Here is a 13,651-nt window from a genome sequence, read left to right as displayed (position 1 = left end):
TACTTCTTCCGATACAATGGTTGCGTGGAGATCTCTGTAAGACACCAGAGTTAACACAGCCCAATCTGTTGAGGTCAACGTCGCTTTAACACTGTTGGGTCCATACGTTTCTCCATTCTTCAGATTGTAGAAATGCAGTTCATTCGCCATATAGTTGAATACGTATCCCCAAACATGTTCATTTTCCAGAAGCCATTTCTCTTCAAGATCTTCGACTGGAGGTGTTTGAACCCGGCACAGATACTGCATCCGTTTCTTGATTGGCGCTCCGGACGGATGGCGGTAAGTTGTCACAGGCATCTTGCTGATTAAACCCATATCGAGGCGTCTCTTGGCCATTTTTTCTTTTTGGAAAGATGACTTGATGATTGGAAATGACTGGCTTTTTATCTGCACGGGGTTCTTTTTTTTTTTTTATCTCACTCCACCCCCTCGGTCTTCTGACATCACATAATTGGGGCGGGCCCTTCTGTCACTTTTATGCATACTAATGTGATGGAAGCGGCATTTTGTTTTAATAGACTTGGGGGCGGGCCACCTGTCACTTTTTATGCATACTAATGTGATTGAAACATTTTTTATGATACACCATAAGGCGCAACAGTGGGGGCTTTTCACACCTGTGAATACACATCAACCCCCCCATCGACGGATCTCACACCTACTTGGGATATCACACCTACTTGAGATCTCACACCTCGAACAAAGGGGAGGCGGGACTTAGCTCATTAGCATAAGTAGGTAGAGGTGTGACCTGTCACAGCACCTGTCACTTTCTATGCATACTAATGAGATTGAAGCGGGATGAATATTACTACTCTGGGTACTTACGTGTTGTTCTTGGTCTTTAATTCATCGATTTTTTGCCCGATTACATTTTCATGATTGTAATTTGCTTCTTTGAGCTTTTTCATGCCGTACTGCAACTGGCAAATCTGGGACTCTGAAGGAAGAAAAACAAGTAGAACATGGTTTAATTTGGATAGAAAAGAATAAAAAGAGTAAATGAATAGACTGACATTATTATTCACGCTTTCAGTGGCACTTTGACAGATAACTCCAATGTTAATAAACATTACTGGGAATAGAAACTGCAAAACAAAAGCATAACAAGTTTAACTAATATTATTATTTATCCATCACTTAAAGAGCCTGTGACACAAGTTTTCCCCATCATCCAAACCCATCAATTTGAGTAAATATTGTCCCCTTGAAAACCGTTACTGAACTGATTTTGGATATCTGTACTTTGATAACCATTAATCTGCCCTTCAATGTTGACCATTTTCTGGATCTTCTCGGGGATTCTTCAAGTCCCGCCAAATTATGTGTGACGTCATTGCGGGCACAGCGCTCCAGCTGCACCGTTCACGATCCCAGCATCTGCATGTAAACGCACGATGGCGCACACGGCAGCAAGCTCAGACAGCGATGACAGTTTAATTTTGAACGTGTCTGAGAGCTCATATGAGGCTGAAGGATCGGTTTATGTTGTATCTGTTAGAAGTTTAGGAAGTAGGTGCGTCAATATGGGCGATCATACGGCCATGTAGCCACAATAAATGTAGTTTCATCCACTTGAGTTTACAACTACAAAAATAATCGATTTGTTTTTATATCACATCCTACGGGAGGAAATTCAGCAGCTCTCACTACCGATTTTTAATCCTAATGTAATCATCATCTTCACCACGATCATTTATGTTTATGTTCGCCGAATTGACATGAAAGCACTGACTAATAGGAATATACTGTAGTCAACTTCATTAAAACGTTATTAACCAGTGGCGTTTTCTCCTGGAGGCCAAGGGAAGCCAGGCTTCCCCTGTTTTTTCGGATTGTAGTTATAATTTTAATAAATAAATAAAAACACTTCGTTTAGTTTCGGAAATTCTTTGTTGTGTGTTGCTGCCGGCCCGTCTCTCCCCCATTCTCATTGAGTATTTTACAAAGAGTGAAACAGCGCCCCTCTAGATGTTATGGTGAAACAGTAGATTGCACTCTCTGTTGCGACGAGAGGAGGCCAGCCGATATTTGCCTCCCTTGGTGAAAAAAAATGGAGGGATTGACCAATCAGATGAGGCTCATGTCATGCCCCTGCCAACCTGTGATTGGTCAGGGCCATGCCAAGGGAAGCCAGAGGCGGCTGGCTTCCCTTGCCTCACAATCCAATCAAATCGCATCAACTTAGTGGTGCAGTGACGTGTCCCAAAAAGCGGAAGTAAGCTGCGCTCGGTTTCCCTCGACAAAATAGCAATGGGATTTCTCCATAGGATTTTGGAAAATAGCTCGAAAAAAGGTCAGTGGAAAACGAACCTGTTAGGTAAATGCACGTTTTGTTCAGTCGGATAATATCCACATGTTTACCCTACTTTTATAATTTTTGACTCATAAATCTAATCGATAGAAGATAGATAGCGTCACTGCACCACTCTCACCGCCGTTAGAAAGTAGCAAGCAACTGAAGCAAGTGCAATTATGGAGGGTGGAGATTTGGAGTATTTAATCAAAAATAATGGTACTAAACTTCCGCAGCAGCAACAACAAATACAATCTGATGACAGGCCAATGCCCAAACTGGAGCTGTGTACAGCGAGGAACAAAGGAACGAACCGGACGTAAAACGTTAAAGGTCTCCTGATTTAGTTTGTGAATGAATGCTTATTAGAGTTTCGGCTGGAGAGTGCGTGCGGACCTGTCGGTCAGATAACAGGCGTGTGTAAGTCCTGCATCTGTATGATACAAATGTGTGTAAAATCATACCGGGCGCTGAAATCACTCATCTGGTTACATTATTACATTGAGTGGTGGCCAGCTCCTGCTCCAACCTATCTTCGGCCTCTCTATGTATAATCGTCTGCTTTTCCATTTTCCTCCGATTCATGTCTATTATCTCCTGCAGAGGAGAGTTGCTGTGGAAACCAAAGCAGAAGCAACATAAATACAATCAAATCAAGATGGCTGCTCATGGATTTACCCACACAAAGAAATATATACAACTATCAGATAACATGTATATTAAACTGCTTCATGTTATGTTTCAGTAATATCCAACCCTTCAGAGTAAGCCATATTCTGATTGTGTGAAATAAAAAAACAAGTTTAGCAAGGTATAGTAGATAAACCTGCTTCCATGTTCATCCAAAACTTTTTATAAAAAAAAATAGATACACAGCTGCCTGGAGCTGACAGCCTTTCAATGGACAAAAGTACCCAAATTAAAGGTTTGGATTAATGTTGCCCTTAAAGTTACGTATTCGGATTCAGACTGTGTCATATCAATTCAAATTCACACTGTTACCTCATTGAAGGAGAAGCCAGAGTTTCTAAGTCAACAAAGATGTTCTGTCTGCGGCCAGGGGAGTCGTCATTGGACAACGACCACATAGTGGTTGCTGTCTGACTGTCAGCAGACATATCTGAAATTCATGGAGAAATATATTTTGACTTATTTTACAGCTTGCATTTTGAATACAATCTAGACAAATGGTGTTATAACCAAGGTCTGTATAAAATAGGTAATAACCTGCCCAGGGACTACATGCAGTGCTTGAATTGGGCCGGTACTCACCGGTAGGACTTCTGATATTTACCCTTCTGGTACCGTTACTTCTTACTGAGTACCGGCACGGTGACGGTACGGCGGTAGGCTACTCAGATGCGTCATGAGGTGCCGCCGCCGCTTTGCCCGCCTCGCCCCGGAGCAGCAGTCTTCTTCGCCCCAAACACCGCCACCCCTCGGCGGCCCGCAAGTGCCAGAGGACCTCGGCAAAACAGAGCCTGCCCAGGTACATTTAAACAAGTTCCCAACTCGCCTGTACAGTGGGGTAAGGCGCTCATTTTGCAGCTCATGGTTTAAAAACAGACTGGCTGGAATTTCCTGTAAAAAATATGCCATTTTCTGCTATGCATGTAGACATTTCGGTTCAAATACATCTAACTCAGATGCCTTCACCACAATTGTACCAGAGTGCCAAACGCTGTCTCCTGGTACTCATCTGAGTAACTCACTAAAAATGAAATACTACATGACAATAAAACAAGAATACAGTTTGAAAGGGGAGTGATTTGTAAAATATCCATAAAGAAATAGAAAATCTGTTTACAGTTCTGTTAGATATGGGTGTTGAGAGATGTATCCATAGATCTCTTCATGTTGCTCTCAAAGTGCACCAGATTGATGCATTTAACTTCAATATTTACAAAAAAAAATCTTGTGTTAAGTCCACATGAAAATAGCACTTTACCCCTGCACCTCCTCTAATCTCAGATGCACCCTGAGTCATTTTGTTTAAGTACAGTGAGCCTTTCTAAAATATACAATAAAGAGACAAACCCACCAGCATTATAGGATATACTATGACTTGGAGTCAAATTCTTGTTTTTGGGCTGTATAAATAAATTGACTTGAAACAGTTGCTGATTTAGAGTACTGGCATCTAGTTTATTCCAATTCAAGCACTGAGTGCATGTACATTAGCTCAAAAGCTAACTCAGGTGCATTGGTACACAGTGTGCACTCTCCCTGGTCAATTAATGAATAACACACAAAGCTTCCGATAAGATGAGACAAAGAGCAAATATCAAATTGGATATTTGTGCTAATTAATGATGATTTCCACTTTGTACTTGCGGCACAAGACTCTGCAGGAACCAGACAAAAGATCTGCACATATTCAACCTCCCAGCAACTTTAACTGTTCACATTTGATCTATCAGATACCTTTGTCTGGCACTTCAACCTCTGTTGGATTGAAATGTTGCACAGTAAAAATAGCTGGGAGCTTTTAATGAAGTGTGCTGATCTTTAGTTTGATTCCTGATGTTTGAATTCTTCCCTGAAAAGTTTTAAAGATGTCAAGACAATTCTCTACCCTTTTTTCTCTATAATGGTATATCTATTTGGGTTAAAGTCCAAATATAAAGCACAGTCCAATCCTTTTTTACAACTACTTTTAAGGTATGTCCTCTGCTTTCCAAGAATAGCAGACCCGTTTGTCAAGGGTGTGACAATTACCAGAAACAATCTTGATCATGGTTAAACATTAACTCAAAAGCTGATTATAATGTTACAATAAATATTCTGAGGGAAATTGTTTTGCCAACAGTAACACAATCCACCCACCAGTGGCTCACTAATTGACATTTTAAATCTTTTTTTGTTTGTCTTTTCTTCTGTACTTACAGTACATGGACAAAAATGTCAATTTTTGAAACTGTGTGTGCTGATGGCACCATATGCTCCTATAACATGTCATGTGCAGCTTAATTCGACTCCACTGAAGCTTTTACATTTGTATATCTTTCTCTCTCTGTGTAAGACTGTTACAACCTTATGTTGAGAGCAAGCTGTGAAAACCCCAGGTTAACGATTACACATGCTTGTTTCCCAACTTTGTTACAAAATGGATGTTCTGTCATCGATTGCTTTACTCCTGCCATAACAGATTTTTTTAAGGTTAGATAACAACAGAGAAACTTATCAGTTTTGTCAAGACCAGTGTTGGGACTAACGCGTTACTGTAACGCAACTACTCTTTGCGGTAACTAATTATTTGACAGATGCGTTACTAGTTACCTATTCCCATTAAGTAACGCCGTTATAGTTACTGTGATTAAATGGGTGCGTTACTGCGTTACATTATGTGATGGAACTGAACCGGATCTCCCTGCGGATGTAATTTGCAGGCGAATACAGCACCATGGAAAAGTGAAAGTAACCAGAGGGAGGAGTGATGATTGGTTAACGCGGGGTAACATTTCAGGGTAAGCCAATCAGAGACAGAGTTGGGCAGGTCTTGCCTTATGGGGAAAATACACACATACGAACACTTGCTAATGCTAACACACCAGTGGTGGGCCGTCAGGGCCAGCAAGGCCTTCTCTGCTGGCCTAAACATCATCAGAATATAAATTAAATTTTGATATATTTTTTCCACAAATATGTATTAAATTATTCCCTGTAGTCTATTCTCTTCATTTCATAGCTTTCCTCTTGGTTGCGCTGCTTCCAGCCTCAGAACGAGATTTGGAGGGTTGGCCTTTATGTTAGAGCTTTTATCCAATCATATTTCAGCCATAATGTGTTGCCAGGGTCCAAGAAATCTGCCCTTAGGCCTTCAGAATCAACAGTGCGGGCGCCTGTAGATTAAAGTGAACGGAAACAAAACTGTGGCGTTAACCAATCAGATTTTGAGTTGGCGACAACGGGCCAGCTAGCAGGCGTACGATGACGTTAGCACGTGCACGTCTTTTGATTGGATACGCACTATTGAGAGGCAGAGCTATGTAGAGCTAGCAAACTGAACTTGAATTTGAACGAGCTAATTTGTGTAGATTTCTACAAGCTGTTTTTTTTCAACCCACAATGGCTGAAGGAGGAGAAGAGATCGATTTGGTCGCAGATATAATTACAACGCCATTTTCAAGACGAACTTTTCAAGAAAAGCTAGACATCGTGAGAAGAGAACGGCCAACCCCGACGCTAGCGAGCCTATCACAGCGGGGGAAAGGGTTTGTCCGCCACTTTCAAATCACTAACTACGAGCGGTACCCCTGGCTCACAGCCTCCGAGAGGCACTGCAAATTGTACTGCCGGGAATGCCTGCTATTTGCAACTGATCGATTTGGTGTTTGGAGCCACACTGGATTTGCAAACTTGAGTTGTCTAACCAAGGCAGCAACGAGACACCAAAGCACGGCTGGGCACTTACAAGCAATGGTGCTTTTGAAAACCTTTGGGGACACCCGAGTGGATCTACAGCTCAACGAACAAGTGCGCCGGGAAACGGAGCTCCACAACGAAAGGGTGAACAAAAATAGGGAAATATTGAAAAGACTGATTGATTGTGTCCTGTTTTTGGGTAAACAGGAACTTTCATTTAGGGGACACGATGAAAGCGCCGAGTCCAGAAACAGAGGAAACTACGTGGAGCTTCTTTCTTTGCTTGCTGAGAACAACACAGACTTGCATTACCACCTGTCCACAAACAAAGTGTTTACTGGGACGTCAGGCAAAATACAAAACGACCTGATTTATGCAATTGCTGAAGTGATGGGAGAAGAGATCAAAATGGAGATTAAAAAAGCACCCTTTGTCGCTGTTATGGTGGACGAAAAGACAGACGTGGGCAGGGCCGGCCCTAGACATTTTGGTGCCCTAGGCGAGATTATGATTTGGTGCCCCCCCCGCCTCCAAGCAATACACAATAGAATATATAAAGAATAAATGAAAAATCTCTACAAAAGACCAATACACTACAAAAACTGAAACTTATTGACATAGGTAATATACATAAAGAAGGTTTCAAATGTATTCATTATTGTATGAACATGTTTTAATTGGGGGGTGGATGTCACATCCTCTAGGGGGGTCCGGGGGTATGCCCCCTTCGGAAAGATTTGTTTTAACATTTTAAAGTAAAATGCTTCAATCTGGTGCACTTTGAGCAGAATTACTAGAGACTAGATCTAGGGGTACAACTCTAAACACCCATATGAAAAAGATCGGTTTACATTTTAATAACCAAATAAGTATGTGAACATAACCAATAACCCACAGCCAATAACAAATAAATGTAACATATTTTGTATTTATTTTATCCTTATTATTATTATTGTAGTTATTAAATGAAAATCACTCATCAAACAAAAGTAGCTTCTCTTAAAACTTCAAGAAAAGAAAGTGCAAACGTGGACAAAAATATAGCCAACGGAGCTCTTACAACTGAGGTTATTGCAAATAAATTAAGATAATGAACAACATTACACACACTATAAATTAAATGAAACAGGCAATCAGAACAACAAGTCTCTGCTATGTTATTGTGTCCTTTAATTAGTCCACATCCTTAAAGTCGGACACGTCTGGACTTCCTTGCTGCAAATTCATTTATTGTGTCGTCAAATGCTATTTGCCCCGAAACCTTGCGATTGATGCTTATTAAAGCTAATCCATTGAGGCGTTCTTGAGCCATTGACGACCTCAGGTATGTTTTAATGAGCTTCAATTTGGAGAAGCTCCTCTCCCCAGCAGCAACTGTCACTGGAATAGTGACAGCGATCCTGAGGGCCACCCACATATTTGGATACACTTCGTTCATTTTCTTCTCCTGTAGGAAAGTCAGAAGTTCCAGGGTAGTCATGTTGGCTTTTGGCAAAGCTGGGAAATTCTGCATCTCCAGTGCAAGTTCCCTCTTATCCAGGTCTGACTGCCCACCCCAGCTCAGGGTGTTGCTGAGTGTTTCACACTGCTTCGTCAGATCTTCCTTTGGCAGGTCAGGGAAGTTGAGTAGCACCCCAAACTTTTTCTCTACTTCACCTAAGGCCTTGAATCGCTCCTGCAGTGATGCAATGGAAACATCCACCACCATATTGAAAAAAGAAACTTCGAGTTTCTTTAGTGCATCACTCACTTGCTCCTCCTGGGACTCATAGGAGAACTGTCTCTTGGTTGATCTCAGCCTCTTCTGCTTGAGAACAGCTTCCACATTCATTTGGCCACAGATGTCTTTGGCAGATGCTTGGGCAGAAGCAAATCCATTGCCTCTGTAGCTGACCAAAGAAACTTCTGTTTTTCTCAGGAGGTCAACAGCAATATCCAGCTGCATTGACACTGATTGCAACATTTTGCTGACATGTTTGATGTTGGTCAGGATGTCATACCATACCACAGTGCATATTGCAAAGCGGTATGATCCAACCTCTTCAGCCAAAGATTGTGCCTCAATTTTTACGACTCCATCTGTGGCTTTATCCCTCACCTCTAGAAGTGCATCTCTGACTTCTGCAGCCTGATACCTTACAGCCTCTATGCTGTTGATCCGACTCTCCCATCTGGTATCAGACCATGATTTCAATGTGATGTTCACATGGCTTTTTAGGATGGACCATCTCTGAGTGGAGGCAGACAAGAGTGTGAAAAGCTTCTGCAGGTAGCCAAAGTAGCTAGTGGCTTCTGCAGAGCTTTTTGCTGCATCAGCTACCACCAGGTTCAATGTATGTGCTCCGCATGGCACAAATAAAGCCCTTGGATTGATTTGAACAAGTCTGGCTTGGACTCCTTTCCTCTTTCCTTTCATATTTGCACCGTTGTCATAAGACTGCCCTCTACAGTCTTCAAAAGGGATATCAAGCTGTTCTAATCTCTTTAGAATCAGGGTTGAAAGGCTTTCTCCAGTGGACTGTTCTACCTCAAGGAACCCCATAAAATGTTATTTTATTTGGGGCGTGTCCTGGGTTGTAACTAGTCGAATAATGACTGATAGTTGCTCTGTATGGCTCAAATCTGGGGTGCAATCCAAAATAATTGAAAAGTATTTGGATTGTTTGATTTCCTTGACCATATGGTCCCCAATCTTCCCACTGATGCAATCTATCAGTTCATTTTGAATTCTTTTTCCCAAATAGGAAATATTGGTGGTTCCTCTTTGGACCTCAGCAACATGCTGTTTGAGGACTGGGTCGAACTTCGCCATGAGCTCTACCTCCTTCAGGAAGTTGCCATTATTTGGCTGGTTAAGTGTTTCTGTCGTCCCTCTAAAGGCAATATTTCGCTCTGCCAACGACTGAATTATTGCCACCAACCTGGTCAGGACTTCACGCCACTTCCTCTTTTCAGCCTCCATAAGTGCCATTTCTACCTTGTCTATAGTTAGGCCCTTTTCAAGTCGAGTCTCCAGTTCCTTCCACAACGTCATGTGCCTAGAGTGTTCTGGGCTGTTCTCATGTGTTTTTAGTTTGTCAGTGCAATTTTTCCAGTCATTTAGTCCACTGCTGATTAGTTGGTACTCTTTTTGGGAGAACAGCTTGCAGCAAAAGCAGTAAATACTTTTGTTTTTCTTGGAATACACAACCCAGCTCCTCTTGATTGTCTCTCCATTCACTAATCTTCTGTAAAAGTAGTGATGATGGCAACTTCTCCCTCCCTCCTTTTTAGGAAAAGTGAAGTTGGATTTTAAATGATATGGCCCACGTCTGACTAACTCCATCCTCACTGTATCACTCAGTGCTGGCCAGTCAGCAGGATCTGAGGGGACTGCAATGGTGGACTCAGGTGGGCCTGGGCAGTCAGCAGGATCTGAGGGGACTGCAATGGTGGACTCAGATGGGCCTGGGCAGTCAGCAGGATCTGAGGGGACTGCGGATGGGCCTGGGCAGTCAGCAGGATCTGAGGGGACTGCAATGGTGGACTCAGATGGGCCTGGGTAGTCAGCAGGATCTGAGGGGGCTGCAATGGTGGACTCACATACTATGCTCGTTATTCCTTCACCTGCAGGCAGGCAATCCAAACATGCAAAGAAGTTATTCATGCTTCAGTTTTCATTATTTATCATAATAATAACAATAATAATAATGACAAAAAAGTAGTGTATGAACGATTACACAGAGACCATAAATGTTTGGCAAAACTTACATTCTTCAGAGTGTGATGTACATGGGAGATCAGATGTTCCTTCTCCAGCAATTGGGGGCTTTTTGAGGTATTTCTCAAGTGCAGCTGGACATTTATAGGGTAGATATTAGCACATTACAAGCAAAAACATTTATATACAGTCAGGCAAAAATAACTGCTGCAATCTGCCTCAGCTGTATGCAAGTTCACAACTGGCCTATATAAAAGTGAGGTTCTGCTGCCCCAGGAGATCATTTGCAAACATAAGTAACAACTAAACAATAACACATGCCCATATTGGTTGGTCAGCCTCACTTTATACAAAGGAGCAGTTATCCAGATAGCTTTCTTCTGGCTAACATTAACATTATTTCGTTACATCAGCATATAAAACAAAGCATTGCACAATAATTAGACATTAAAAAGTGCAGAAAATAAAAAAAATATAATAGAAAATAAACAGAAAAATAAATATATATATATACACACAAGTTGACCGTGAAAATAAACTATCTGACAAATTAAACACTATTGGAGGATCAATTTACAGCTATCACAATATAAAAGTAGGATATTATTTACAAAAAGATTATATAGGAATAATAATACATAAATAAAAACTTCAAATCATTTGTATCTATCATTCTGTATCAGAGGCTCGCTGCTAGCATGGCATCAAAGCTGTATCATGGCTACCTCCTTAGCTAGCTAGCTAGCTTAAAATCAAATGTGTAACGGTACAGTAGGCCTACATACTGAATTTTTTTTTTTACACAAGCCGACTTACCTCTGTCTTTGACTTTCGATTCCTCCTGTTCTTTTTTCCGTTTCCTTCCCGTTGCCCCAGAAGGCTTGGACCTTTTCATAATGCTAATGTTTTGCCTCTTGCTGTTGCGATCGTTGCGATCTCCGACACTTTCAGCTGGAGCTGCCGCGTCACTTTGGCTGTGAGCCACGGCCTGTGGGTGCCTGATAATAAGCGACCATCCCCCCCTTTCATCACTTACAGTTACAGCGCCCATCGTACAGGGCAAATGCAAAATGTTGCCGCCGGCCCGGGGTGCAAAGGGTGTTTACTTTGTTCAATTATTGTAAATGTATTACATCAAGGGCAGAAAATTAGGCAGAATAAAAATAATTTTAATTTTTTTTTATTAATTTTTTTTTTCTCCCAGCGCAGCGCGGCAGCGCCCCTCCAGATCTGGCGCCCTAGGCGACCGCCTAGTTCGCCAGTGGGAAGGGCCGGCCCTGGACGTGGGTAATGTAGCACAACTGGCACTTGTCCTGCGTTATGTGACGGACACAGGTGTCAAGGAGCGGTTTGTCAGATTTGAAGATGTTACAAGCGGCAAGCGAGCTGATGACATTGCCGCTCTTATTTTCCGTTTCATGGAGGAATATGAATGTAGTCTGGATAAAGTTGTGGCACAGTGTTATGATGGCGCAGCGGTCATGGCATCTGGACTAAACGGGGTGCAGGCTAAAGTTAAGGAGAGGGCACCTATGGCCTTATTCATTCACTGCTATGCACATCGACTAAATTTAGTACTGACTCAAGGGGCCTCAAAGCTTAAAGAATGCAAGGTCTTTTTTGCCAGCCTCAATGGCCTTGCAGCATTTTTCTCCAGATCCCCTAAGCGCACGCAACTGCTGGATGACATTTGCAAGCGTCGTCTTCCTAATGTTGCACCAACGCGGTGGCAATATACATCGAGATTGGTCAATGCAGTCTTTGAGAAGAGAGTTTCCCTAAAGGAGGTGTTTGACCACATACTGGAACATCATGAGGAGTATGATGGGGATACTATGCTTAGCGCTGATGGATTTAATGCACGTCTGGATGATTTTGAGTTTTGTTTTTTGCTTGAAACATTCAATGGGATTTTTAAGCATTCAGATGTGCTCTTTGGAATACTACAGAAACAAACATTGGATGTACAATTCTGTCTGACAAGGGTGAACGAGTTTTGTGACACAATTGAGCGAGAGAGGTGCCAGTTTCGTCAGATCTACGAGGACACAGCGCGCATCTCAAGTGGTCCGAGCGCACGCAGAGGCCCACGTACAGCACAAGGAGACCTTCGCGCATACTACCAACAACTCCACAGCAATATTCTGGACAACATTCTTTGCCAGATACGGAGTAGGTTTCAAGACCACGAAAAATTAATGTTTCTCTCCCTCCTGGACCCCCAGCACTTTCAGACCTACCGGAAAAAATTCCTGCATACAGCCTTAGCCAAATTAACACAGAGTCACGGAACACTGTTCGATCTGTCCCGGCTAAAAACAGAATTGACTGTAATGTATGCCATGACTGATTTTGAAGGGAAAAGTCCCATTGATCTCCTTGATTTCCTTAAGCAGAAAAATCTGAGTGAGAGCATGGGGCAGCTTTACACATTGGCATGTGTGGCAGTGACTATCCCTGTGTCCACTGCTTCTGTCGAGCGGTCATTCTCGGCCTTAAAGCGAATTAAAACTTATGCCAGAAATTCTACTGGACAGACTAGGCTTTCATCATTAGCCTTCATGTCTATAGAAAATGACTTATTGGTGGAACTGAAACGCATAGATAAACTCTACAACAGAGTCATTGAAGTCTTCTTGAGGAAAGAAAGGAGGATGGATTTTGTATTCAAATAATCAGTTGTTTTGGTGAGTACAAAGCATTTTATTTTTTATTTTATTTTAATATATTTTTGTCATTTTATGTCGTTAATATTAAATCAATATTAACGAATTAATATATATGTAATTAAAATGACAAATATATAAAAAATAAATGTTTGATGCTTCTGCAAGAGATATAGAGATGTGTGTGGCGCACTGGCTCAGCTGTGCAGTAAAAGTACTCAAGGAGACTTGTTGAATTGTTTTGGTTTAACCTTTATCAAAGTGGACATTCAGTGCTAGGAATACACTTTCACCACTGTCGCAAATATATCCTCATGAACAAATGCAAATTATTTGTTTGTTTTCTTTTATTTTCAGTGAATAGTTTGTGTCTTTATCGTCACGTTTCTTAAATGAAACTGCTTTGGGTGCGACAATGCGCTGTTTAGTGAACAAACTTGGTTTGGTGGACTTAATAAAACTTTGTAGACTAATGCCTTAAAAGCCCCTTTTATTTTTAAGTTTTGACCGTATCCAAGCGATCTTAAAGCTGATAGTTTAACACTCTTAATTGTAAATGCGGATATATTGATTATAAATGCTTCGGAAATATTAATATAACTCTGTTGTACTTGACTATGT

At 41.6% G+C, this 13,651-nt stretch overlaps 2 protein-coding genes across 3 annotated transcripts in view; one reads left to right on the top strand and one right to left on the bottom strand.

The window, feature by feature from the left end:
* Positions 1-2,221: 2,221 nt before the first annotated feature.
* The window catches only part of LOC307019144 (organic cation/carnitine transporter 2-like), a 32,503-nt gene continuing 21,073 nt past the window's right edge, over positions 2,222-13,651 (top strand). Inside the window, exon 1 of the mRNA XM_079649792.1 lies at positions 2,222-2,299. Coding sequence (XP_079505918.1) covers positions 2,257-2,299 — 43 coding nt within the window. The 5' untranslated portion in view covers positions 2,222-2,256. The remainder of the gene's footprint in view (positions 2,300-13,651) is intronic.
* LOC307019142 (zinc finger MYM-type protein 1-like) lies at positions 7,608-11,672 on the bottom strand. 2 transcript variants are annotated; one of them, XM_079649789.1, is made up of 2 exons: positions 11,181-11,672; positions 7,608-10,498 (listed from the first exon to the last, which is right to left on the bottom strand). In XM_079649789.1, the coding sequence occupies exon 2, from the start codon at positions 9,204-9,206 to the stop codon at positions 7,851-7,853; it is 1,356 nt and encodes a 451-aa protein (XP_079505915.1). In that variant the 5' UTR covers positions 9,207-10,498; positions 11,181-11,672; the 3' UTR covers positions 7,608-7,850. The 2 variants fall into 2 exon arrangements, with proteins under 2 accessions (XP_079505915.1, XP_079505916.1); XM_079649790.1 differs by lacking the exon at positions 11,181-11,672 and having other exon boundaries at positions 7,608-10,270; positions 10,415-10,479.

This window comes from Notothenia rossii (genome assembly GCF_949606895.1).
Source record: "Notothenia rossii genome assembly, chromosome: 9".
NCBI lineage: Eukaryota > Metazoa > Chordata > Actinopteri > Perciformes > Nototheniidae > Notothenia > Notothenia rossii.
This window is presented reverse-complemented; position numbering and strand designations above follow the sequence as displayed.